The sequence below is a fragment of the Python bivittatus genome, unplaced genomic scaffold (genome assembly GCF_059951505.1).
Source record: "Python bivittatus isolate LINGU-HERP-01145 unplaced genomic scaffold, Pbiv_v1 ctg000330_np1212, whole genome shotgun sequence".
In the NCBI taxonomy this organism is placed as follows: domain Eukaryota; kingdom Metazoa; phylum Chordata; class Lepidosauria; order Squamata; family Pythonidae; genus Python; species Python bivittatus.
In genome coordinates, this window is record NW_028277058.1 from 15,193,345 (window position 1) to 15,221,126 (window position 27,782).

The window sequence follows — 27,782 nt, forward strand, 5'->3', positions numbered from 1 at the left end:
ATCAGATACTGTATACATTTTTGTAATAAACAAACAGCAATCCAGCACATCTATACAGAATAACTAATTGGGAGTAGCCCCATGGAGTTTGTTTAGGATTGTACTCTGACTCTAATGAGAAGGAACTCGTAAGAAATGGTGCGTATGATCACTTTCAAGCTTAATTTGATAAAATTATCATAAGTGACACTTGCAATATCCATTTATAAAGATGGATATTGCAAAAGAAAATGCTTTAAAGATGTATTCTTTATATTAAGAAATTACATATAACCTAGTTTTGAAACACATACTTTGCATGGAAGAATCCAGAGTTGAGTTCCTGCCATCCACAAGTAGAGCTAGGAGATTCCTAAGTAAAATCCTAGAGAGTTGCTGCCAGTCATTGTCAAGATGACTGAATCAGATGGACTGATTGGATATCTTAAATACAAAGCAGCTTCCTAAATACTTTACCAATTGAATAACTAAGTACGCCAATTACATAGTTGTATCACTTGTAGATTTCATTCAGTTTCCCCCCCCCCCACATATGGATAGCTACCTTTATGTTGTTTATTTATTGTGAACATTACTTACAGCAATTCATTTTAAAAATTGGGAAAACATTATTTGCCAAAGGTTGCAGAGAAATTAATTACATTGTTCCCAGTGATGGCTTAAAGCAGTAATCTCTCTTTAGAAGCGAATAAAAGATCAAGGAAACTTACTTTGTAACATCCTCATTTCAACCATTCCAGCTGTTATTCATTTGAGGAAACACAGTTAATATTGGCTTTTTAGACAGCAAAAGCAAGAAATGACGTATGCAAGTTTTAGGTATCACATCAGACTTTCATTTTATGCAACTAACTGTATTTCACATCTAACATTGTACAAAATAGACAGTACCATTGTGCCTGTAGAAGTACTGGAGTTAAAAACAGAAAAATACATTACTACAAGAGACCAGCAAACATCACAATTAGCAGGGCTACAAAATTCAATTCTAGCTGAAAGGCTGTCATTATACATATTTAATATTTTTTGGTTAGAATTATTACCAAAAATCCTATTTAATTTTTCATAGTTCACAAAATAAATATTTTAAGTGAAGAAAAGTTAATTCCTAGCTATTATGTGAAGTGTTCCCTTCAACAATACACAGCTGGACTGTTTACCAAAACAAATAATATTAACAGCCTGATCCTATGTATATTTTCCCAGAGTTAAGTTTCACTGAGTTCAACGGGACCTATTCCCAGGTAAGTGTGCATAAGATTAATATAACATAGAAACCACAGGTATATAAATTGACTAGACTTTCTCTTCTAGCTTATTATCTTAAGATTCATCTGTATGAGAGCCTTCATTTTTAAGTCACTCTGCATCTGCAGGATATTTTCATGAGGATGTTTGTGGGTAGAAAATGCTAATATTGGCAACTGGTGCAAGCAACAGAAAAATAGTATAAAGTTGGAAACATGAATTTGTATGTTTTTACTACTAATATTTACTTTGTGCAGTGCAACTCTATGCATACTTATTTAGAAGTAAATTCCAAAGAGCACAGTGCATCTAATTCCCTAGGAGAACAGCCTCAGGCTCAGCAGCATTTGAAGTAAACCATGAAGATACCAAAATGATATGGATGATTATATCATCATACAAAAGTTACCTTTACATACTTGTGATGTGATATGTGACATAAGTAAATAACTTAAGATATTATTGTGATAATATCACCGTGTACATGCCATGTACCTCCCCCCCCCACATGCTCATGTTTGGGCTGCTGAGTAAAAATGGAAGGATTGCACTGATTGCTATAGTGCTATAAAGTATGAACTCAGTGAGACATTTCTGAGTAGAAATGCATAGACTTCTTGTGCTGTCAATTATAATGTATAAGTTCTGAATTGCTAATACACTGTCTTATTAAATTAGAATAATTTTAGATTAGGTTTACATTCTGATCAGTGAATGTCCTTCATTTGAGTGGACAATCATATATAAAAACACCCTTAGAAGTTATAAACCATCCTCCCTCCCACTATGTTTCTAATTCTACAGTTCAGGTGAAAGATCTAATCATTAAAACATTTAACTGATTGTAAACAAAACTGCAAAACCTATACTCATAAAAATATTTTATTGGAAAGTTTACATAATACCGAATGGGACTGTAAATCCTTTTGTTCTGCATCTATATATTGCTAAATGCATAAATGTCCACCACTATATCAAAAACAAAGAATTGCATTTTTCCTATGATTTATTCTATATTATTTAATAAAAGTTCTTTAAAAAAAAGCAAAAGGCTGATATAGGAACAAATGTTATACATACAGCACTTGCTTATTTATTTACTCTGGTGCAACATTTAATATCACTGGCCTGAATCCTAAAGGCTGCACAGGTTCTTTTCACACGCATACGCACACGCATACACAGGCACCATTGCTTTTAAAGTTCACCTTTTCCAGCTGCAGTCCCCTGCACTGCCTGGTTCTCAACCTTGGGAGATCTTTGGGAATGCTCTCTGGTGCAGTGCAAAGAACTATGGCTAAAATAATAACCCAAACAAAACAAACCACAAGCCTGCACAAAAACTCATATAGAAACTTAAAAGCCTCTTTGGATCCCAGCCTCCTGCTGAACAGATATACCACTGTAACACTGGGCAAATCTGGGAGAAAGTAAGTAGAAAATACCAATTATGACAGCATCATGTTTGGGATTTTAAGGTTATCAACAGTAGTTTTAAGATATAGGTTAAAAAAACAGAAAATGACTAATAATTTGAGAATAAATTTATGTTCTATAACATAGAATACCAGTGTATAAGGACAAGGTAGTACTATATTTGAATTATAAAGCTAAACAATTAATGTTTGTAACAGATTTACTTTTTTTGCTTGTAAACATTAACAATAAATGTTCTAAATGTGTGAGGAAAATATTGGAGAAGCTAGCAACATTATTCAGTTACAATAATCCAGTAAAATGTGTTGGACATTGGCAAAAATTCATACAAATGTTTTATTTAATAACATTTTTCCTATTCAACCACACCAAGTACCAGCAGGTGTTTTAAAGATAATCATTACGAAAAGTCTTTTGCAGCAATAGTTGATTAAGTTGATCTCTGACTTGCATACATATAACTATGATTCACAATTCTCAAATAATACATATTTAGGCAGCTTGAACTATTTTTTTTTTAATTCAGTACATGCCAATAGCATAGAATCCAAGAGTTCTGTTAAAATTCACTAAAGTAAGGGAGGAAATGGACTTACCAGTAACACTGCATCAAGAACATTCAAACCACATTTTCATGGCACCATTGTAATATGAAGATTAAAAAGTTGATCTGAAAATGCTTTGTAGATTGCAGTGCAATTTAATTGCACTGCAGCATTGTTGTAAAAAACTGCATAAATCATATTTGGGTAAACTTAATCATGCGCGGTGGATAATAAGTCATGAAAATGTGGTAACTGTTGGCAGAAGTTGTATATATTTGTAATTTTTTGAGAGGAAAGACTAAAGAAAATGAAGTAAATAAACTTTAATGAGATTCTCCATTCAGTGATGAGGCTTCTCCTCTAGGTGAAGATGACCTGGACATTCCTCTCTCTGTATTGTCAGAACTAGAACCACTCTGACTGTGCTGGTCTGCAGAAGCTGCACTGGAAGCAGGTGGTGACTTAGTTTTTTCTTTAAAGTCTGTAATAATGACTGTCAGATCACCAACAGTAACTTCCAAGTGTTGAGCACTACTTCGATCCACATTTTTCAATCTGGGCCTAAAATAATATAAATAATCAAATGAAAGAGGAAACTCAGAAAATCTCCCAGCCTCTTATTTTAAAGATACTTTTGGAATCCCAAAATGTGTATGAGTCTACCATATTATGATACAAATCATTAGCGTGCTCTACTAAAATTGATTGAACCTCTGAACAATGTCAGGCAAATGTCTTTGATAGTCCTGTTCCCTGAAATTTTAAAATAGAAATGCCAAGTACTAAACCTAAGATGTTATACATGCTAGGCATATGCTTTGCCCCTGACCTATGATTGTAACCTCATTGTCTAATGGTCCCTGCTCACCAATACTATAAATATGGAACATAAGATAGACAAAACTTCATTAGGGAAGAAGAGGCCAGAGGAACATATGCAGGACTGCTGTGAGGAATATTTGAAGCATTTGACAGATAAAGTAGTTCAGATCTGTTGAACTCTGGCTGGGCAGATCTTGGGGAGCTGAAAGAAGCATGATGTGACTCAGTTACCTGACAGGAGTTTGAGGCTGTTGGTCCTGAGGAAGCAGATAGGCATAAGCATAGCCATCTGTATATTAGATTTATGTCCCTCCTGGGAGATGCTGTATGGTTGGTTCCAGGCAGTGGTAAACTAATCCTTGAGTGAGTGGATGGTTCTGCTTGTCTTAAGGAGGTAGTGGTTAATCTCCTCCTCAAGAAGCCATCAGTAAATTTTAATTCCCAGCTATTGTGGGAATTGTGCTATATGGAATTAAGGGAAACTAGGTCCAAAACATCTGGGCAGCATCAAATTTGGGATCATATAAAAAATTGATACAATGCTTCATACAGCAAATATCCAATTACAAAGCATGATAGGGCATGAATCTCCAGTGCTAGTGTTCACAAAACCAAGGTTGGGGCACATTGTCACTAAATTTGTAAATTCCACAAAAACATGGCTCAGTATAATGTAAGTTATTAAGCTCAGAGAAGTTTATGTCCTCATTGCTGCTTCGCTACTCTAATTTGACACTCTGCTATTTTTACTGTGCTGAAAAAATTCCTGGGTTAATTAATTAGTTTCCTATTTTAGTCAAACAAAAACATTGTGGGTTATCCACTTCAGAAAAGGCATTTGAATTTACGGTCTGATGTCATTATCTTCCTTAATTTATTCCAAACTTGAAAACTGCAGCTTCCTAATTTGGTTTTTAAATGTATTAAACAGCAACAAGGTACGTGAGTATCGAGAAAAAGGAAAGGGTGAGCAGTTATTGTACATATTTTATCTTAAAAAATCCTAATATGTTATATCTAAAACTGGCTCACTGTAGTCATAACTATCAACAGGCACTGATGCAGTTACCCTCCATGAATATATCCAATCCCTCTAGTAATTTTGCAGCAGTAAATTCAATACTTTTGCATTCTTAAAAAAGTATTTTGTTTCAGTTAATGCTTCTGAATTTTAGGTTAGGAGAAAAAAGGAAAAAAACTTTTTGTCCGCATGCTATTAATGGAGTTTAGAGACACCTAGTAGGGGACTGGAAACACTGAAAGCTTATTTACAAGAAAATGCTCTGAAATAATAGAAATGGTAATCATCCAAACATATTGAATCTAAGAAATGTTAAATTATTTTTACTAAATATGTGTTTATCTTTTATAAATAATTCCCTTAATATCTTCAGAATTCATCCCCCAAAACTTTATTTAATGATGGACTCAGTCCTATGCCTATATTATTGAACCAAGCTGCTAAGAGTCTGTAATGGATGGCTCGAGGCAAACCCAGTTATTCAAGTAGCAAAAGTTTAAGGATGTTTTCGTTAAAATCTATTTGGAAAATGGAGAACATGGGTCAGTGCTTTTGAAAGGTAACTTAAGTTGCTCATGTACTACATTTGATAGCAAAAGTGTCTTCTGGAACAAACTGGGAATGAGTTTATGTAATGCCCTAAGCTGTAACGTAGCTTATTTGATTTTTGCTTATTGTGTTGTAGTTTATTCAATAAACCATGGTTCATGGCTTAGTTCACTTTGTGAAACCACGAGATAGGGGAAGAGAAAGACTCATTAAATGTTGTTTTTTAAATCACTTGCAGAATATCTTAACTACAAATGGTCCTCACTTAATGACCACAATTGGGACAGGAATCTTGATCGTTGAGTGGAGTGGTCATTAAGAGAGATGCCTATGTGACTGCTTTGCTCAACGACTGCAATCTGGGCACTTCCGGTTGTGGTTGTTAAACTATCTCCCAGTTGTTAAGTGGATGGAGCAAAAGGGCTGCCTGCTGAAGGATTTCAGCTCTGCGCAGAGCTGAAATCCTCTGAGCAGGTAGCCTTTTCGCTCTCAAATGTTCCTGTGGACCGCCAAGAGGTTTCCCCTCCCCTCTGTGGATGGAGGGGAAATCCTTTGTGGGGCTGGGGGAATGGAGCTCAAATCTTCAGGAAGCCAGCAAGAAAAATTGCAAATTGTGATCACGATCGCAGGGTGCTTGGCAACCGGTCGTAAATGCAAACCAGTTGCCAAGCGCCCCAAATGTGGCCATGTGACGCAGCGGGCACGATGTGTTATGATGTCTAGAAGTGCTTTACACCCTTTCTGATACCATTCTAACTTCGAACCATCGTTAAACGAACAGTCTTTAAACAAGGACTACCTGTAAATAAATATCACTGTAAACTAGTAGGGCCCAACATTTACATACAAAAATATATAATATGTTAAGCATCAGATGGGCATAAATATAGCTTTCCTTAGATTAGACCAGAGGTTCCCAGATTTTTGGTTTACAAAGCACTTTGCATCTCAGTAATTTTTTCACAGCGTCTATAGGCCAAAACTCTGAACTATCTTAAGCTAATAGTTTGTGTGGTATCTGATAGATGTTGAGTATCAGTATGTTTCCCCTGAAAATATAAAATATCCTGCAGTACCCCTATGAAGCCACAAACTTTAAGAACCGCAGGGATAGACAATATGGGAAAAGTTACAGATCTCCTTTTTATTTCACACATTTTATTTATTTTCTGTGTTTGATCAACATGTCTGGCTTTTATTACAATTTTCTAAGAATTTCACAAGAAGATGAAGATTTAATATTTATTTATGTATTTTGAACAACCCCAAACAGCATAAAAGTTACCTGGTTTTCTTATGACTGTTCTTTTTGGTGGTAGTTTCCTTTTCACTTTTTTCTTTTTCTACTTTGTCTTTTTTTTCTTTCTTTGATTGTGTAGGGGGCACAAATTGCTGGGTAACCTGTTGTGCAACCAGTTGAGAGACAGGTCGAGGTTTCCTGTTTGTACATATATAAGAAAGTTTAAATTAAGTAGCATTAGTACGTGCAATAAATTTCTACATGACTATTTTTACTACCTAGTAAGGATGAACCTACTCAGCATCAAACTGGATACATTTGGAGTTATATTGTGTTACTCTCCTTCCTTTCTCTCTAGATATTCCTATCTCTCTAGATATTATTTTCTAAATAATGCCAAAATATTTTTATGCCATTCAGGTTAAGAAATTGTGATTAAAATGTAGAGAAAGAAAAGTTTGCAAATCTAATGTTTCCAACTCTCCAGCCCCCCTCTCCCCCAAACACACACTTCTGCTCTGACTAATATGAGTTAGCAAAGCCTAGGATAATATGGTATACTTACCATTGTTTTTCTTTTCAGTTCTGCTATAAGTTTAATTGTGTTAATATAGCATATTCCCATGCATGGATATCTATTCCAAGAAAGCTTAAATTAACTCAATTGGCTCTACTTCTAAGAGTAGAGGTATATAACTACTGACATCTCCAAGCAGACATACATACATACATACATACATACATATATGACTGTATACAACTGCACTGTAAATCTCTAGTAAAGCTTAGGAGTAGGACTAATAATTACTATTATTCATAAAAAGAAAGGAACCAAGGATATCATGATTTAATCAGAGCAGCACTATATATTTTCTTCCAAACTAGGTACAAGCCCTTAGCTAAAATTAGCTGATCTTGAAAAGATAAGAACAATCCAACTCTGTTAGTACCTGGATGGGATTACATTAGGAAATTCCAGGGCGGTATTCTAGTAAAATACAAAAGAAATCAGCGGCAACCCAGTTTTGTAGTGTTGCCAAGAAAATTAAATAGATGTGTTTGTGAAGTCATCAAGAGCTATGCTTGACCTGAGGGAGACTTTATGTTACATATTTTCTAGGCAAAAATTAAAGTTTTATAGAAAATAAATCCAATAGCAAAAATTAGAATCTGAATTAGCCTGTTTATATTTAGTGAGTAAAATATATGTTAAATAAACCTCTCAATAATTTTTTCATTAGCCCAAAATAACTAGCCTAAAATATTTGTTTATAAATAAAATATTCTTAAATAAAATTATAAAATGATCCTAAATACAGTGATTAGGAAATAAGTCCCATTGAACAAAACAGAACTTTTCAGAAGATTCTATTACTGTGATTTAATTATATGAAACCTAGTCAAAGATTTATGTGAAAATTATTTTAAAGGAATTGTTTAAAGATGCAAAATTAAATAACATACAGTAAATACTATGGGGTAAAGTCACTTAACATACTCACTTTAAAATGCTGAAAGAACTGGGCATGATATAAGTTTTCAAGGGATAAATTATCTTGAGAAAAAAGATAATTACTGTAATTAAATCACAGTAATAGAATCTTCTGAAAAGTTCTGTTTTGTTCAATGGGACTTATTTACAACCTGGAAACTGCCTCTTTTGAATAGCAAGTATTCATTATGTTACCAATTAATTTTCTGCATCATTGTATTTTGAAGAGAATATTTTCCATAAAATATAATAATGAAACTCCTTATATACAGTTATACAAAAACTGGAAAATTCCATTAAAATTATTTTTTTTAAAATGATGCTCAGGTCAAACTATTTATTAGAACCAAACCAGAAACTAAGGGTTTATATATTTATTTAATAAATTTGTATACCCACCCATCTCAACAAATGACTCTGGTTAGTGAACAATATTAAATAAAAATAAAACAATTACAACCAAATTAAAATGCATAGTAGCCAAGGAAATTACACAGTCAACAAACACTAATATAACCAGGAGACGGGTCCCTTCACACACTCGGGGCTCCAGGCTTGAGCACTAAACCAGTTCTTTAGGGCCTTACGAAAGGCCAGCAGGGTTGGGTCCATCCTAATATCCAAAGGGAGAATGTTCCCTAGGATGGGCACTACGGCAGAAAAGGCATGTCTTCTGGGGCTGGCCAACCAGTATTCCTTAGCTGACGGGACCCGAAGCATGCCCATCCTGCCAGACTAGATCAGACAGGTAGAAACAATCAGAAAGAGATGGTCCCTCAAGAAACCCAGTCCCAAGCCATGAAGGGCTTTAAACCAGCACCTTAAATTGCACCCAGAAGTACACTGGCAACCAATTCAGTTCACAAAATAGTGGTGTTAAACACGCTGAGGAATCAGTGCCATTACTACCTGTGCTACCACATTCTGCACCAGTTGGAGCTTCTGAATGGTCTTCAAGGGCAGCCCTATGTTTCATCATGTTAATCATAGAGATTCATTATATATCAATCAGAAGAGAAGTAACCTTTAAGTTAAAATACTTCCTTTACTAATCAGTAATAATTCATAAATATAACTAATGATCAAGACAGTTAAGAATGAGTCAGGCCTAAAGATGTGAGCAGTGCCTTTACTTAGAAAAACCTCAACATTCTTGCTACAAAAAATTCTATTTATGTCCACTTTATATTCATATCAATATACCATGGGAGTCTTTAAGCTTTATCCTAGTAGGATAAATGCTGTCAAAAGGAGTGTACTAGAACCTGAGTTTCCCTACTCTTAGTCCAGTACCTTTACTACTACACCATACTGGCTGTCTTTACTGGGACCAATGGCATTGGGTTGCCCTATTTATTAACAAACTGTAGTTATGTCTTGGTAGGATTCCTTGGGAGAATCATGCTTGACAGAATCTTTCTTCCAACAAATATCAGAGTTATTTATTTATTTATTTGAAATTGTTATGGCCGCCCACTCCAACAGATTCTAGGCAGCTTACAAAATTAGTTAGTTAAATTTGCTATGGCCGCCCATTCCAACAGATCCTGGGCTGCTTATAAAATCTTCTCCAAAGAAAATTAAAAACATAAAGAAAAAAGATAATTAAACAAAACTAAGTGCTTAAGGCCTCCCTCCTATCACAGCTGCTTCATGCCTCTCTGAAAGATCTGTAATTGGTTTGGAAAGAATTATTCACTTGGCTGGGCAGATGGTATGTCAGCAAGACAAGTAGGAATCTCCAGGAAGAATCCTTATCTCCTATAGATTGTTTCACACCAACAAAATCATTCACTGAATTCTAGTTAGTCTGACAAATTCTTTGGGGCTATAATATTTTAGCAGTGTGTACAACTGAAAGAGATTAGTGGATTGGAAAGAGGTAGAACAGACATACTAATAACTGAAATTCTATGGAGGGAAGTGGACATACAGCATTTGTACACAATATCTCTTAAACTATATGGGATCTCTAAGAAAGTAATTTTTGAGTTCACCTTATATTTACATAATTTTCATTCAAACTCATTATGTTTAGACTTAATATATTATTATTTCCACTAATTAAATATGGCCACATATATGGAACACTGTTATACTCTTTAGTGGGTAAGCTGTTAAATACACATTTGCACATAATTAGGCACACTTAAAACTACTGATTTAAGTGTTATTAAGTGTGGGGCTACTATGGCTGTTGGGCTTAGCTCAAACTTTTCTTGTAGTTATTTTCTAATCATGCACATCTGGCAGAAAATCCAAGTTTACAGAACTGAAAATAATATTTAAAGAATATTAAAATTATTCATAACATTTATATCTAGATGAATGTGGATGTGAAGGTATACAGATTATATTACCTATTTGTTACTGCTGTCACTCAGACAAGAGAATTATTTGTGTATTAGCAACTTTTGCTGGATAGAAGTGATTTGAAAAAAGTACTTTGGGCAATACTAAGCTATCTGCAATATACATACTCAATAGCCTTTAGCAGTCAGTGCGATTGTTCATAATCATGTGGGTTGCTTGCTAATATGTACTGCACAGAATACTAATAGCATTTCACTATACTTTTGTGCAGTGATATCTGCCAATGCAGACTTTTGAATAATTCTTAGCAGCAATGCCCAGGTTTTCCTACTGTGCCTCTGTATGTTCAGTCAACAGAGTCTCTCTCCCATAATTTTAAACTAATTTGCATGTAAAGACTTTTCCTATTACTTTACAAAGCATTTATACAGCATTATGAAGTTGGCCTAAAAAGCCAATTTCAAAAATACAAATACGTGACATACAGTTATATGCAAAAGTTTAAATGTGCCCTGGTCAAATTATATGTCTCAGTTGTGTTAAAGCACTTTTTATGTATTTTTTTCTTATTTTTGTAATTAAAAATTTAATAAAATTTAAAAAAATAATGTCTCAGTGAATCCCTAAGTAAACAGAAGCTGATACCACCCCAACATGTACAAAGTTAAACACATCTTTCTGCAAATTTGAAAGCATGTTAACAATTTATTTATATAGTCAATTCTCATTATTTGTGATAGTTATGTTCTATATAGTTGCTGGAAACACTGAATTAGCAAATACTGAATCCTCAGCTAGAAACATGGCATTGGGTGACTCAAATTTTTTCGCTGTTCTGGATGTCTGCAAAAGTGCCGTATTGATTTTGTGGGTACAAATAAATTTTAGCAAGTAAGTGAATTTGCAAATACAGAATCTACATATAACAAGAATCAACTGTAACTGTTTACAGATTCAGAATAAGTAGTATGACATGCAAAAGTTTGGACAACTTTTCAGTTATTTTTTCTATTTCTACTTTTGAATTTTTCCCCACTTTTCCTTCCAGAACTTGCTGAAATATCCTGCCTTTTTTCAACTTCAATTTCTTCAACTAAATAAATTTATTCTAATATCCAGAAATTCAATCTTTATATTATTTAGTTCCAATACAATTATCAATTATATTAATTGTACAGTTTTAATTGTGACTTTTATTTCTGTTTTCTCTATACAGGTTTCTTAATAAATGATGCACAACTTTTATTTCATTATCTTGTAAAAGTAAAGTTGCACGACCTTGATTGCAAGCAAGAATGATTATGTATAGGAAGTACATATGGAAATGTGGTTCATTACTTTTCTTCCTTCCTCAGGGAACATTATCCTAGGATAGACACACATACAGAATATGCCTGATCAAGTGTAAAATGCTAACAGTCTTTTGACTGTTGTTAGCATAAATTAGAGAAGAAAACAAAAACTAGACTGTGAGAAAAGCATTTAAGCAAAATATGGTTACTTAAGAAAAACTAATTGGTAGTGTGCATTGTGATATAAATGACTTGGGAAAAGCACAGATGAAAACTTTGGAAACAGCTGTACCCAGTGTTAAAAATAATGTAACAATTTTGGTGCTTTATTTAATTTTTATCATTTTGTTTCAATATGATTCTCCTGATGTTGGTTTGCATTCCAGCTCCTTGCATACCTTATCAGTGTTCATACTATTTGGGTCTGAGCACTGTTATAAATTATGAATCCTACACGTACTCTCTTTCTCGTTGCTCCATAATTCAATAATGCAAAGCCGTTTCTAAATTTCACCCGTTTTCATAACGTGTTTCATAATATTTCAATTATATTGCTGCTTCAGTTCATGGCATTTATGTCCATCTATTAGTCCTAGCAACAATATGAACATGAACTCTGAGTTAAGGTGAAGATACCTTAAGTTGAACCGTGCTCAGCTTCTAGTAACACATCTATGCAATTTTCTTGGCAGCAGTATGGGAATAGTTTGTTTTTGCTTTCTGCAATAATGTTTTTTGACCTTCTAGTCAATAGTCTTGGAATTCTGTGGTGCTTTCTCATCCAAGTGCTGACCATACATAACCTTAGTTTCCAATGGCCGGCCAGGTGCTGCATACCTGGATGTGGGCAAACTGAGTACAGAAAGACAGATTTGATTTAATAGGCATAACAGACACTGGTGAGATAAGTCTCATATTGGAATAGAGTAACTGGGAGATAACATTTGTTCAAAAGGAACAGAAGCAATATAAAGGGAAATAGAATTGCATTTTATGTTAAAAGTATCCACACATGCTGCAAAAACACATGAAAGAATTTAAAACACTGTAGAGAGCATCTGGATTACAATAAGAATAATAATTAATAAAAGCAATACCATTATTGATATCTGCTATACCCTGTCTGACCGATGGAAAACGTGAATGATTTTTTCCAAAACTGCAGATCTTTCAAAGGGAACTCAAGTAGCAATGATCGAAGTAAGACTTTAGGTATTGCAATATATACTAAGAAACAAACTTTGCCACGTATGAAACTTCCAGGGAATGCCTCACTTGTCATGCCAATAGCATTCTCCTTTAGAGGGTGAAAGAAGGCACAAGAGGATCAGCTCTTTTGAAAGGTCTAACCAATAGCAAGACTTAATTGAAAAAGTGGAAGTAGCAGGAATATTGAGGAAAAGTGACCCTGTTGTCAAGCTTCTCCCTGGTAGGCTGGACTTGAAACAAACAGGCATACAACAATCTATGAACTTCTGACAAGTAGAATTTATTGCATAAAACGTAAGAAGCCATTTTGAAATAATTCCAGGGACTGCTATATTTCAAATGTAAGTCTTATTTATAATGAACGTTGTGTTCAAATGTTTTCTCTTTTATGAACTATGCAGCAGGGCTAAACAGCCCTGTTTAAAAACTTTTGGTTGGGATACCTGGTTTCAAATAAAATTGTTATTTATAATGGACCCCCTTCAGGGTATAGTCCAACTACAATAAAAATTAACAAAAACTAAACAGCAGTTAAAATTACACAAACGCAATACGATCAATATACACCATAATATATTTAAAATCGCAATGAAAATAATGCTCATACAATTATAAAATCCTACACCTATCTACCATCTAACTTTATTAATAAGATTTACAATAAAACAATCCTACTCCCATTCTCAGCATCTGTTGACAACCACTTCTACCAATCACTCTGCTTTACTGTATTGGATAATCCTTAAATGCATCCCAGGATATATGGAGGCAGAAGGGAGTGTGAGAACAGAATTCTATACCCAGGGACCAGATCCTGAATGCATGCAAATAAGATGGAGCAACCCAGACAGCAAGAATGGAAAGAAGATCCTGTCATGTTGATCCTGTTGTACAGGATCTGGGACAGGCAGTGGGGAACAGCTAACTGCAGATCCTTAAATTAGCACCAAGAACTTGAATTTGGTTCTGATCCTAACAGAGTTGTCACAACTGCTACTACAAATGCCCAAAGAAAGAGCATACCATCTAGCAAAACCTTAAGAAACGTTTCATTACCCAGCTAGGTAACATCTTCAGTGCTAAAATGGGATGTTACCTAGCTGGATAATGAAACGCTTGCAAGAAAAGAACCAAGCTCAGAGAACCCCAAGGACTCCACAGTTGAATCCTGAGCTACACATATTCACCTCTATTGGTAGATCTAATAGCACTAACCCTGAAGAATAACCTGCCCAGAATCCTGACTGGAATGAATCACCATGACCATGTCAGAGGGCAACTAACTCAAGGATTTTAAACAAAAAGGGAAAGAGGAATAGAAGATGGTAATTAACACACTAAAATATCCAGAGAAGGTTTCTTCAACAAATAAAGTCTTGCTTAAACATTCCTGGACAACTGCCAGATGTTAAAAATATCTGCCTTTGTAACAGCTGGATCTGATATTAGGTTTTCTCTGAGAGAATTTATTCTCATACTTATAATGAGGAATTCTTGGTGCACAGTTTTTAATAATTTATCAGATTATTTGCAGCTAAAGCTTGTGCCCAAACTCTATAGGGCCCAACTGGAGTCATATAACATGGCCATTTTATAGAGCATGTAAACTAAATTTCTGTATATTTTTCAAGTTGGCTTTTGGGTGGGGGGCTGTGACTCAGGGGGCATGTACCAAATGCAGTACTCTGTCAAGGAGCTGGCATTACTAAGGTGGAGACCAGTTTCTGGTTAAGTATATTTGCATATTGGTTACATTTATCCTTTTGCCAGATAGGTCTAATGTCCTTAATATTAAACCACAACTTCAGCTCAATATGGAAAAGATCAGTGTATCCAAACTGGAATTAGTATGGCTTCCCTAGCAATGTGTTCTTGATGCTGGGATTTGGGAATACCAAGAAAGCTCTCAAACAATAGGTACAGTATGAGATATGGAAGGCCAAATGGAATAGACTCTCTGCCTAGAGATGTTTTTGTGAATCATCAGTCCAGGTGCCTAGGGCCAGACAATTTTTAAAACAAACTACATTTCCAAAATTCAGAAGAGCCTTATCCTTACCCATTTTAACATATTCCCCACAGTGGTTATGGAGGGAGAATTTAAGTAAATTCCTTATGAGGCTAATCCTTGATCTTCCAGTGCCAGAGGCACTGAAACCATAGTTCATGTTATTTTATATTGTCAGAACAGTATTACTGTTACACTGTCAAAACAAAATTTTGCTTTATAGTCTGTAAATCTGGCAAAGGTTAATGAGTAATGTCAGACCATGTATTTTCTTATTGCTCCATTATATACTGCATGTACTTCGCTATTTGATGTTGGTTTGTCAATGACCGAATAATCAATCAATCTCTCCCCCCCCCAAAGCAAACTAAAGCTGGGAGTAACACATATCTCGGATGACACGAGAAAAGTTAAAGCTGAGAGGAGCTGATATTCTCAAAGGATGCTAAGAACAACAAAAAGGGTTTATTTACATTTCTTCAAAATAAAAGGAAAAGAAGGCATGCTCATCTGTGCTTCTTCATCAGATTGGAGTGTTGCTTTGGATGCCACAAGCTTGTCCTGAGCCCTGTATTCTTCAACATTTTTTATTAATTACTTAAAGTTGCAGGGGCAGATTCCAATTAAATGTGGCACTGACTGCCCACATACTTCTTTTTGGATTTCAGCAAAAACTGTTCTAGGTTTTAAAAGCAAACTGTGAAATCAAAACAAAAAAGTCTTGTATTGTTCTCCCACATATGCCCCTAAATTAATTTTAGCTTTCAATTCTCAACCCCCAAATTTTTTCATTTTTTAAAGTCAAAATATAGTGATTTTCTGAATCTTAAAAGATTTACTTATTTATATTTTGAAGCTTAGATTGAATTTAAAATCTGATACTAGAATTGTTAAATGCATTCACCTGAAACACAGCATATATAAATATTTGTCTGAATTTTTTTTTAATCCATCAAAGGCCAAGTAAACATGTCCATTTGCAGTAAGTATAAAATAAGATGTAAAATTTCAAGCGTTTTTTTCCTTTAGTTATTGAAAATGTTAATAGATGTAATAAATTTTTTTGTCAGCGTCTAATACATTTTATTATAACTTGTTAATATCAAATAATCTTTGGAAGGTCAAAAGCTAAAATTAGTAACATGAAATAACCAGCTGTGCATAATCTTACACAAGTTAGAAATTTCAGACTGTTTTGAGGTTCAAAAAAGTATGTGTGTATATAATATAATATATTTTAACCAGTTTAAGAGTTCCATTCCCAAGGTCTGTCCTTAAGTTGAATTTGTATGTAAGCCGGAACTGTATTATGGTATAATACTGTATAAGTAGCATTGTATAATTAACTCGAACCATTGTGTATTTAACTCAAATCATTGTGTATTTAACTAGAATTTTGCTAAGAAGGCTCCATTCTTAACTTTTGGGTCATCCTTAAACCGGGTGTTCTTAACCTGGGTACTACCTGTATTTAAAAAGCATGTACATAACTTCAGGAAAAATCAGTTGGAAGTATTATTAAAAAAAAAAAAAGAATCCACAGAAACATCCAAACAATTTTATCTGCAAATTATTTTGCAAACTGGTGACAAATGGCCAATTGTTTAATAAATGCTAAGATTTAACAGCACTCAGAAAAAACTTTATCGAGCAACCCTTTGTGGTCACAATGGTAACACAAAAATTATATTTATTATCACTACTGTGGAACAGTCCCTAAAATTGGGAGTAGATCATTATTTCTCAACCATCAGTGGAATGGGAGGAAAGTCAGGAAAGTCAGGAAAGTCAGGAAAGATCTCATGATAGACAGAAAAAAGCAGAGAAGAAAATGATCCGAGGAAAACGAAACAGAGCATCTTGATAGAGCATTTCCTAGTGTCTGGAAGAGTGGCTTGGGCTTAGGAGCCAAAATAAAAATAAAAAAATGTTTTACGATAGGACTCTGTCATTATTTGTACACTTCTGAGGGGAGAGGAGGAGAGGGTTAGGGACAGTGCTTCTAGAATGTCAAGAGCTACTTTAGCTGCAGTTAGTAGTCATTGGTTATTGTAGTTTGTTTATTTATTATTAAATTTGTATGCTGCCCATCTCCCCCATACTACTGCATTTTATGAACTTAAAACTTATAATGATTACTTAAAATATGTATTTTCTTCTCAGAAAAAGTGGGAGTTTTGTTGCTATCTTTTTGCAACCCAGATTTTTGATAATTACTGAGAGATTCAACTCCAGTTTATGTTAGAGTTAAAACAATTCTTCCTCACATTATTCTTTCATTGCTTCTAGCTTCACAGATACCAAGGACGTGATTAACAAGAGCAACAGCCATAATCTTGGGAAGCACCTGGGCTATTTCCCCATCTAAGGACTGAGAAATATTTGACACAAATTATCAGTCTCTGGGGGTGGCTAATTTACTAAATCCCCATGCAAATGGGAAGTATCAGGAAATCTAAAACTTATATTTTCCACACACTATATTCTCATAGGCGGTTCTGCAGCATTTACAGACATAAAGATGATTTAAACTCCCTACATCATGCAGGTCAATGCCCAGGCCAAAGCCACATTGACCAGTGGGAAAGCAGCTTTTTCTAGATTGGATTTCCATATTATTCGATGGAAAAAGAAAAAAAAGGGGGGGGACCTCTTTGGCCCCAACTCTACACATTTTAGAAAGGCAGTTAAGATCTGGTTCTTTTCCAAGGGGCTTCCCAGTGTATTTTACCATTTAATTATTTTATCTTGCTTTAGTAATGCTAATTTTCTTTTGTATTTTTGTTTAACTGTTTTGTACATAGCCCAGAGTCACACTGAGTTAGATAGCTATATAAATGTTCTAAACAAATAAATAAACTCTAAATGCCCTTAGATGAATGTGATTTGCTGGATCCATACGAATTTTGTAAAACTGAGATTGTCTGGGTTATCTTAATTGAGTCCCAAAATCAATTGTTTCTACTAATATGTAATGATATCAAATCCTATCTCTTCTTTATACTAGATTTGGCTGAGGTGGCTGGAGCTTAGCAGCAGGTATGGGCTGGATGAAAGATAAAAGACCGTAGTTCATTTCTACAATGTTGCTGGATGGTTATATTCAATCTGTTCCAGAGATGGTTTTGTTAAAGGATCCTAATCACAGTATTAAGGAATTCATTGATTCAAATCTACTGGTAGAGATCCAATAGGACTCAATAACAGTTTCCACTGAGTACTGTGTTAGACCCCTCTTGAATAGATATATCCTGACTGCAGAGCATTGCCTATACTCTGGTAATAAGACTATTACCATAATAAGACTAAATTTGCACATATGCAGGGCTATCTTAAAATACTTCCTGGAAATTTTAATACATTCAAATACTTTTGCTAGCTTACAAATTATTGCAGTCCATTCTACAATTCTTCACTCTGGTGGTCTACCATTTTATTTTGGTGTGTGTGCGTGTGTATGTGTGTGTATACACACATACACGCACACGCACACACACAGAGCACAGTACTTGAGTTTTTGTTTTCAGGCTACTAACAGAGAGTCACTAATGGAGGAGATGCAATGTAACTTTAATAATTCTTCTGTCACTAAAAAAACAGAAAAAATGAGAAAAAAATATTTACCTAATTCTTAATTCGAAGATTTTTTAAAAAATGGTATATATTAATATTACGGGTCATATCATAGTCTGAAAGAAGGTCAAAGCATTAAAGACATCGTCCTAAGCATACCACAAAATGCCCATTCTGACTGAATATCTCGCCTATTTTGAATCATGGAATATGGTTAAAAACTATAGTTTCCATAAGCCAGAAATGCCTGACTCAACTCAGATATATACAAATATGACACACAAAGGTTATATCAAACAATTTCAAAAATACATTAATACTTTTTAAAATGCATATTATTTTATGAATGTAGTAATGTACTTTTTTCAGTAGCACTTTGTTAAAATCCTTCCAAATTAGGAAATCAGCACATATATAAAGAAGGTACTTTAGAAATTCATCTGTATCCCTCCATGAAGAAGTTTTACAATCTTTGCTTTCCTTTCCCAACTCTACTTACCTACACAATCTCCCCTAATTGTCATAATATGCAGAGACTGTGACAATGAGTGGAAGATACTATATTTACATACATCCTAGCTTAGAACAAGGACATTAAAACAAATAAATTTCTTCATGAGATAAGTATATGACTACTTCAATGTGTAGTGTCCATTTTCAGCATGCAATGAAAATCTCATTTTAGTCCAGCAAACTGATAACTGATTCTGGCAATGCCACAGGACTACACAGTGCCCATATTACTTAGAGTGTGTCCATCTACTTTGATGTATTCCTTGAATATAATGTGTTATGAGCTGGAAGGATGGATAATTTAAACCTCACCAGGAAATTTTACTTCCAAGGGATCCTCAGTAAAAGATAATATTACAATTTCATCCTGACAGGTGGAACAGAGCCTAATGCAACCTAGTCTTTCATCTAGGAAGTTCTTAACTCTCCTGTCAAGGACTTCTTCCTTCAGTGCAGCCCTAGCTAGAGTAGCAAAGGTGTTCTGAATATTCCTGATCAAAGTCCCCAAAATATAGAATTTGACAAAACCTCCTGAATATTCTAAAAACACAAGAGGATAGCTGTGCATTTTTGCCAATATGTAAGGTTTTAATGCAAAATTATCTTTTTAACCCAATGAAGTAAAATCTCTAGGTACAAAAAGGCATGAAATGGAAAAAAAGAAATACAGGGAAAAAACAACAATCAAATACAGTATTCCATCAGACTGTAAATCACTGTAGTCTAATCAGTCTAACCAAATTAGTTTCATATTACTAACATGAACAAATAAGATGCACTATTTCCAAATTTCTTGTTCTGAACAGGAAGCTCTGCTTAAATACAAGTAGAAATCCCTACATTACTGGGAACCTTACTTTATCACAGTTCTCAACAACACAGATTGTACTCATGTTCAAGCAACACTGAAGACTTTCATGAAGAACATGGGGAGAAACTGGAAGTCTGGCAGGCAGGGCCAGCTGGCACATGCAAGCACATTCATTACAAGATCAATGGGTGTAACTCCATCCAACTTCTGTTAGTGTTCCCTATTCAAACATGTTCTATTCTGTACTAGATACATAGGTATAAATGATTTCTGCCCACAAGCCATAGACCATATGCCGTGGGGCATAAATTAGACATGCATCCAAATACTGGGTGCCATCTGTACTGCGTTGCACTGCTTTCAGTAGGATGCACATCAACAGTCTGGATTCTGTAGCAACAAGAACTGGATAGAGACATAAATGATGGGGCTATAGATATTAAAGTAAAAAAAATATATGAACAGATTTAACTTAAACAGTCTCGTAAAGCAATGTTTTACCAAATCTAGTGTACTGTTTGCAACACAAAACCTACGAAGAAAGCTAAAAATATCCAATAATATTTTTTATACCATTGGTCCCTCTGTTTATTATTTGGCACGAGCTATTCCATCAGACAATAGCACAATGGGAAAAGGATGTATCAATCACCCTTCTGAAAGATCAGTTCTATTACATTTTTATCTAAACTTCTACCAGACTACAGTAAAGCACAAAAAAATGAGAACAGAATCATTCTATCTGCTCTGCTAAAGTATCAGCCATATCAGATTCTCCTTCTGTCCCAAACTAGTTTAATCCCAGCTAATCATTATAAGAATACATTTTTATGCCGCTTAATTTTTAGAATGTACAGTTGTATTTCTTGTTTCTTCCCTTTCTCCTTTTCTTTCAGATTGCAAGTAAAAAATTAGTGAATTTAAATTGCATTATTTTGCTGAACAGCAAGGTAAACATGATTCAAATAAATAAATTATACTGAGAATACAGTTCATTAAAATATAAAGATTTATCTTAACTGAAAAGCTAGTCATTATTAAATATTTCATATTGGATAAATTAGAGCCCCAATGTGTTTACATTTTGTTATTTTACAAAGGACAGGCACTTTAAAATTAAAAATTAATATTTATTTTGCAATGTTTTTCACAAAATATATGACCCATATTTATATCTATCCTACAATTCAAAACAGTTAAATGTGAGCACCAAGCACAAATATATAATACGTAACGAAACTACAGATTTCTGAGTACAGAATTACTAGTATTTCTCAGTACTAAAGATTAAAATGTAGCATAATGCAATTCTTTTTTTTAACTTGCTAAGCAATGCCCTCTGGGAACATCTGAGGCTATCACATCCACACAGAATGCATTTACCCTCAAAAGCATAATAGCAAGGGAATTCATTTATTGTATTCTCTGGCAGTTATGACACCATATATTTTATAGAATACTGATGTTTTTACATTCAAACCTCAAATTTGATTTCAGTCCAGCAAAACGTATTTATACTTAGTTTGATTTGAATGGATAGTAGGTAATGTCCTTTCAATATAAATTTAGAAAAGATTGACAACATAGCTGCTGAAGACCAGATATTCCAATTCATTTTAGGCTGTGCAGCTATAGTACACAGTAATTGCCTGAAAATGCATGTGAACAACCTTCATAGATAAAGATATATGGGCAAAATCAGATCTTAATAGCAGCACAACATTTAAAATGTGGTCTCTGAAATGACTTCTGCACATTTAAAAAAAATATTTGTGATTGTAATACCCTGCAAACACTATACTAACAACTTCAATCCTTCTTCATGTACTGTAATTTGCTTAAATTCCATATATAAAATCTACATATCAACATCTAATGCATGAATCAAATTTATATTGTTGGTATTTTGAAAATTCTACTGTTAGCTACAGAAATGGTACTTCATTACATTTTGACATAGTCTCATTATTCTAATATTACAAAATCTGTGTCTAATTTTTGCCCTCTCTGATCTAATGCACAGAATATTTAAATAGTTATTGGATACAAATAATCATTTTCATTCATTCTAACGCAACCACTTTTTATCTCCTAATCCAAGCACAAGATTTTATTTGCATAGCTAAAGCTTAAATGAAATATACATTAAATTCAATGGGATGTGTACAATATCAAGAAGTAAATCTGTAACGTTCCTACCTTTATATATGTTCTTTCACTATCTTTCAAATCCAGCTCATTAGAGACACCTGTTTGGCCTTGTGGGAGAAGTGCTGTTCTACTGAGTTTGGTGCTTTTATTGAAGCTGATTAAAAGAATAAGTAATACAGTATAGAGTAGTGGGTCAAAAATGTGGCCCATAGAGTGGCAGCATCCCTTTTGTGGCCCCCAAATTGGTGGGGCCCAAAACATCTTTTTGCATTTTGGTTTATTGGGGGGATATTAGAAGGCAAAATGGATTTCTAAAATGTTACAGACTCAAAGTGCCCATTTAATCTATTAAAAATTCCATCCTCAAAAAGTCTGGTACACTTTAGGTGCTAGCTGCCTGCTTCTGGAATGCTGCCACTGACAACACTGACAAAAGTAGTGTACTCCTGATCTGGTGCAAAGGGTCATCACTCAGTTCTTCATTATTTTAACTAAATATCCAGAGGTTACAATGAGTTGTATGCAGAACTCTGTAGCCCAGTAATGGAACATCCACAAGTAATTCATTTTTTTTCAAAAATGACTAAACCAGAATAGTGTGTTGTGAACATTAGCTGGTCTCAAAACAGGCACAAAGATAGCAGCACTTGCCAAAAATAACCACAAAGTGATCAACTGTACAGGATTGGGGCTTTTGAGAATGGAGCAACGGTTGATGCACGCATTTGTACCTCACGTTTGACTATTGTAATTTGTTGTATAGTGGGATTATGCTGAAAATTAGTTAACAAATTATGCAAAATGTCACTATCTGCTTCCCTCCTACTGAAAGTTTCAAAATACAAGTTCAGCAAGTGTTGCAGCAATTATTTTGATTGCCAACTGCTTTCGTTTCTTGTCTGAATTCAAGATGTTAATATTTACCTTAAAAATATGTTTCTACCCTAAAATCCAGAAAAACTGCCAGGTCCTCATTTCTATGGTATGCTCTTACTTTTATGCAAGAGAAAGGAGGGCTTTCAACTTCCAAAGGCTATGGATTTTCCTGAAGCTATAGGTTGTCCTTCTTACCAAGAAGTGTTCTTTCTCTGCCTTTCATAAGAATTAGAAATATTGTTTACTCTTATTGCTTTTAAATTATGTTTTATGTTCTCCGCAAGCAATGTATGGCACGTGAATATATATCTGTACCTCTGTATATATGTGTGTATGTATAATAAATTTATAAAATTAAATGTCCTTATATGTTTTCTAATAAAGTCATAATGAACCTGAGCTTGATGCTGGTGCACAATAAGGATAAAAACTTTGTCTAATTTTAGGTCTCCAGTGTATGCCCATGGGCATGATGGCCTAACATGACATGCTGTGTGCAATTATTTATATCAGATTGCTTAATTTACATAAGCACCTCCACACAATTAAAAACACATAAAAGTTTGTGCTACTCTTCTGCCTGGTAATTGTGTTTTACAATATAGTTCAACTTTCATTCTGATTGAAAAGTAACATTTTGCATTAGTTGATAGAAAGTCTAAAGACTGACAACCAATGCTTGTTAACATTCATTCATTCAACATGTCTTCTTTCAACTTATATGAATATGAATTGAATATGAATAACTGAATATTGAATACTATGAAATACCCTATGTCATTAAATTGCAAAATACAAAAGTGTTTATTTAAAAAAAATAGTATTAAAATTAACCAAATTACTCTAAGCCTAGTAAAATATATGTCTTATGCAAATTTTCTAAACACAGAAAGACTGGGAAGTAAATACAATTCAAACAGGAGTACATTCCAAATCACTGAAACAATGTAGGAAAAGGCCTTTTCCTGTACTAAGATAAATGAAACTCTAACAGTGGAGCCATCATTTAAAAAAAAAAAAAAATCTTTCCTAAAGATCTTGTTCACAGTACAGCACCTAACCATTTGGGCTTTAAAGGTTCATGACAATACCTTAAATTGCGCCTGATAAGCAACTGGAACCCTTACAGACATGTGATTCTTTTATCTTGCAACAGTTAACAGCTTAGCTGCTATGCACCAACTGCAACTTTGAATAGGGAGGGTGAAAGTGAAATGAATTAAGGTATTGGAAAGAAGGGAATCCCAAAGCCATGGATTCTAATGAAAAATGGGAGTGAACAGCCCTATGGTGGATAAAAAAGGGATACAGAAATAAGAAACAATAAAACTGGAGCCGTGGCAGAAAGAAAAAGAGTTGGCTTTCCAGGGGAGTGACATTTGGGGCGTGAATTTCTTTATAGAAATGTGAAGACATATTTGTTGGTACAGACAAAAATAAAACTGAGCAAGTTCATTGTCACTGAAAGATAAGTGGGGTGCGTCTTTTACTTTTCCTTCCCAATTGTTTTATACATATGTTCTTGTTTTTCTGCTTGTTAACTGCCCAGAGTTATTTGATCAAGATAGGTAGTCATATAAATGTATATAATAAAAAAGATAAATAACAGACAAAGAAAGTGAGAATTTTTTGGAGCTGAAAACTTGTTTCAAACAAGTGGCTTTGGAGATTAGACCCATTTTGGCTTTGTATTATACTCAGTATCTTAAACAAATTACTCGCCTTCTAGCTTTTCCATTTCCCCTTCTATTATGGGCATTAGCATGACTATTACACCAATCATTTTGTTAATGCACATGACCTTTTGTCAGCCATTTTGTGACAGCACCCACAACACTTTTTCAAAGTCTGAAATGTGTTTATAGTACCCCAGGTTATAAGATATTTTTAACTATAATAGATATATAACAAGTATCTTGCATAACTGAAACTGGGCAGTAAATATTGCTGATAATTTTTTAAAAAGCCACAAATGCATTTGTGCATGCATGTGCGCACGCGCACACACACACACACACATCTATTAGCTTGGTCTGAACATTCAGACAAAGTTTCATATGGTCAAGGGAAAAAACAAATAATGATATGGGTACAAATAGATCAAGATTCCATTATTTATAGCTGGAAGTCCCCAGTGACAGAAAACAAATTTGAACCACATGGATCACTTGCTTCATCTACTTAAGTAAATCACTTTCGTCTAATTTTATGGATTAAATATTAAGTGCTGTCCTAGGTTACTACTGCACCTAGAGCAAAATCTGATCTCTAACTCTGTTAAGAAACAGCTGTTAGAGATGGTCCTTTGAAAGAAAGTAAGTATTGCCAATGTGGACTGATGAAAGAGATTAAGGAAAACTGCAAGTTCATCAGTAACTGTTTAAAGTAACAATGGGACATGGGAGACAAGTACAATAAGAAAATATTCGTATTTTAATTTAATTACATTTACAGACTTGTATAATCATGTAAGGAAGCAGGGGGTAGCTCAGCAAATGCATACTGTTACCAACTGACTAGGAAACCCTACTGACCTCAATTACCTGCATCAAGAGTAGCGTTCATAAGGTGTGAATTGACACACTGCCTGCTCCACTTTTGCTTCCCAAATTACTAATAATCATGTTTTTCCCTTCTTTTAATGTCAGAAGCTTGAAGTTTTCATCACCTCAGCAACTACCACTCAGCTTTCACAAATAAGTATCTCCATAATCCCTCACTTCCCTCTCTCCTTGTAATAATGGGCATTTTTAAAAGTTCTGGAATACAGGGATAGAAAAATATACTCTTGCTTGAAAATATCAGTAATGATAATACAGACAAATATAATAGAGAGTACTTCCTGACCGCTTGTTCTATTTTGATCAATGGTATGTATGTGATTTTCTGAAATCACAATATAATTGGGACTATAGCACAGTCCATGGACTTATCTATGCAGTCACCTCTGTGTGTGTGTGTGTGTGTGTGTGTGTCTGTGAGTGTGCCTGTCTATCTATCTATCTCACAGTATAATAACAACAGAATTGTCTCAATAAATGTTAAACAAAATCTGGCCCATTTTTGTTTTCTCTTCAACCAATGAAGACACCAAATCTATTACAATTTGTGCAACTGCTTGCTATTAATATTTCATCAGTTTGAGTATTCCAAAGCATCGGAAATACTTTATCCTACCAGCAGGATTAAAAACCAACAGCCAACACTTATATGGCTATCTCCCTACATATCCAGAGAGGTGGGGGGCAGCTATAAGAAGGAAGCCGCTTATTCTACCCTTTCTAGCCCTTGCCGCGAAGGAATGTGTTTTAAGTTCACGGTAAGGGAATTCTCCTTCAGCCCGAGAGTGGGATATTTACTGGAGAAATGAAGTAAAGGGGGGAAAGATGCAGAACGGAGCTGTCACGCTCCCCACAGAAGAGAGGAAAGCAATCAATACGCCTACCCCGGTGGCTATGATGGTGGCCGTGGCCGGCTCCCCTCTTCTGCCGAACGGCAGCCCAGGCCGCCTTTCCTGGCCAGGGCAGTCCTCTGCTCCTCGCCGCCGCCGCCGCACCCCACCCGTCCCCGCCCCCGCTTTGCCCGGGGAAGTGGGTGTCAGCCCAGGCCTCTTGTCCGCTCACTCACCGGGTGGAGGTGCCCTTTCTCACATCGCACATCATGCACTTGAAGGCCTCGGCGCTGTTCCGGAAGGTGCACACGCTGCAGTCCCAATAGCCCTCGTCGGAGGAGGGTTTCGGCTGCCGCTTCGGCCTACCCAAAAAGAGGGGGGGAGGGAGGAGAGGAGGAGGGGGAGGACGAGGAAAAACGGAAGGAGATTTAAGACACAAAACAAGACATCGCCGCGGCCGCCCGCTCCCTCCCTCCCTGTTTCCCCTCAGGGCCTCGCTTCGCCTCGGCCGCCGCCGCCGCTTCTCACCAACTACCTCGTCTCCTCCTCCTCTCCTCCTCCTCCTCCTCTTCTCCTCCTCCTCACCGCCATCGCTTCTGCTACGTTGGGGGGCGCCAAAGGCTTCGGCAGCGGAGGAGGGAGAGGGGGCGAAAAGAAGACGGCGACGCCGGCCCCGCAGCCCCGCCGCCGCCGCCTCCCCTCTTCTGACCGGCCTGCTCGCGGCGGCCCTTTGCCTGCCTGCCTGCGCACTCGCCCGCGCGCCCGCCCGCCCGCTGGTCTTTCCGCCCTCCTCACCTTGTGGGGCTCTTCTTGTCTCCCATGCCGGCTCCAGACGCGTCTCCAGACCGGCGCGGCCCTTTGTGTATTTGTCAATAAGGAGGAGCGAGCGAGGGATCGGAGAGGCGGGGGCTGGGACTCAGCGAAGGGAAGCAGCAGCAGCAGCAGGAGGAGGAGCCGCTGCAGCCGCTGTTGCTGCGGCGAACAGCTACCGCCTCCCGCTCGCTCCCAAGCGCGGCCGCCGCCACCTCCAGCTCTCGGGGAAACTCCTGCTGCTGCCGCCCCCCTGCTCAACCCGACCCTGTGCCCCCCCTTTTCTTCTGCTCACTCACGTGTTCCCCCCGTCGCCAACCAGCGGCAGCCCGCATCCAGGCCGAGGCGCCCCAGACGGCGGCGGGGGCAAACCGGAGCGGCTCTCGCTTTGCCCGGGCGGTGACAAGAAGGAGCCCGCTCTGGGGCCAGAAGCGCCGCCGCTGGTTTCCTCTTTTGCGCAAAGACGCGCTCCCCTTGCCGG

At 36.0% G+C, this 27,782-nt stretch overlaps 1 protein-coding gene across 2 annotated transcripts; it reads right to left on the minus strand.

Annotated features, from left to right (window-relative positions):
• YAF2 (YY1 associated factor 2) lies at window positions 1–27,572 on the minus strand. Of its 2 annotated transcripts, none has more exons than XM_088141739.1 (4): window positions 27,027–27,170; window positions 26,728–26,853; window positions 6,908–7,060; window positions 1–3,791 (listed from the first exon to the last, which is right to left on the minus strand). In XM_088141739.1, the coding sequence occupies exons 1-4, from the start codon at window positions 27,080–27,082 to the stop codon at window positions 3,554–3,556; spliced, it is 573 nt and encodes a 190-aa protein (XP_087997865.1). In that variant the 5' UTR covers window positions 27,083–27,170; the 3' UTR covers window positions 1–3,553. The 2 variants fall into 2 exon arrangements, with proteins under 2 accessions (XP_087997865.1, XP_087997866.1); XM_088141740.1 differs by lacking the exon at window positions 27,027–27,170 and adding an exon at window positions 27,287–27,572 and having other exon boundaries at window positions 7–3,791.
• Window positions 27,573–27,782: the final 210 nt, after the last annotated feature.

Bases quoted from the DNA above. Each gene is read 5' to 3' on its own strand.
- YAF2 (XM_088141739.1), bottom strand. From the start codon at position 27,082: ATGGCGGTGAGGAGGAGGAGAAGAGGAGGAGGAGGAGGAGAGGAGGAG. The intron at 26,854-27,026 runs GTAGTTGGTGAG...CTTTTTGGGTAG, and splicing joins GGAGAGGAGGAGGAGACGAG to GCCGAAGCGGCAGCCGAAAC. The intron at 7,061-26,727 runs GTGAGTGAGCGG...ATGTACAAACAG, and splicing joins AGAAAGGGCACCTCCACCCG to GAAACCTCGACCTGTCTCTC.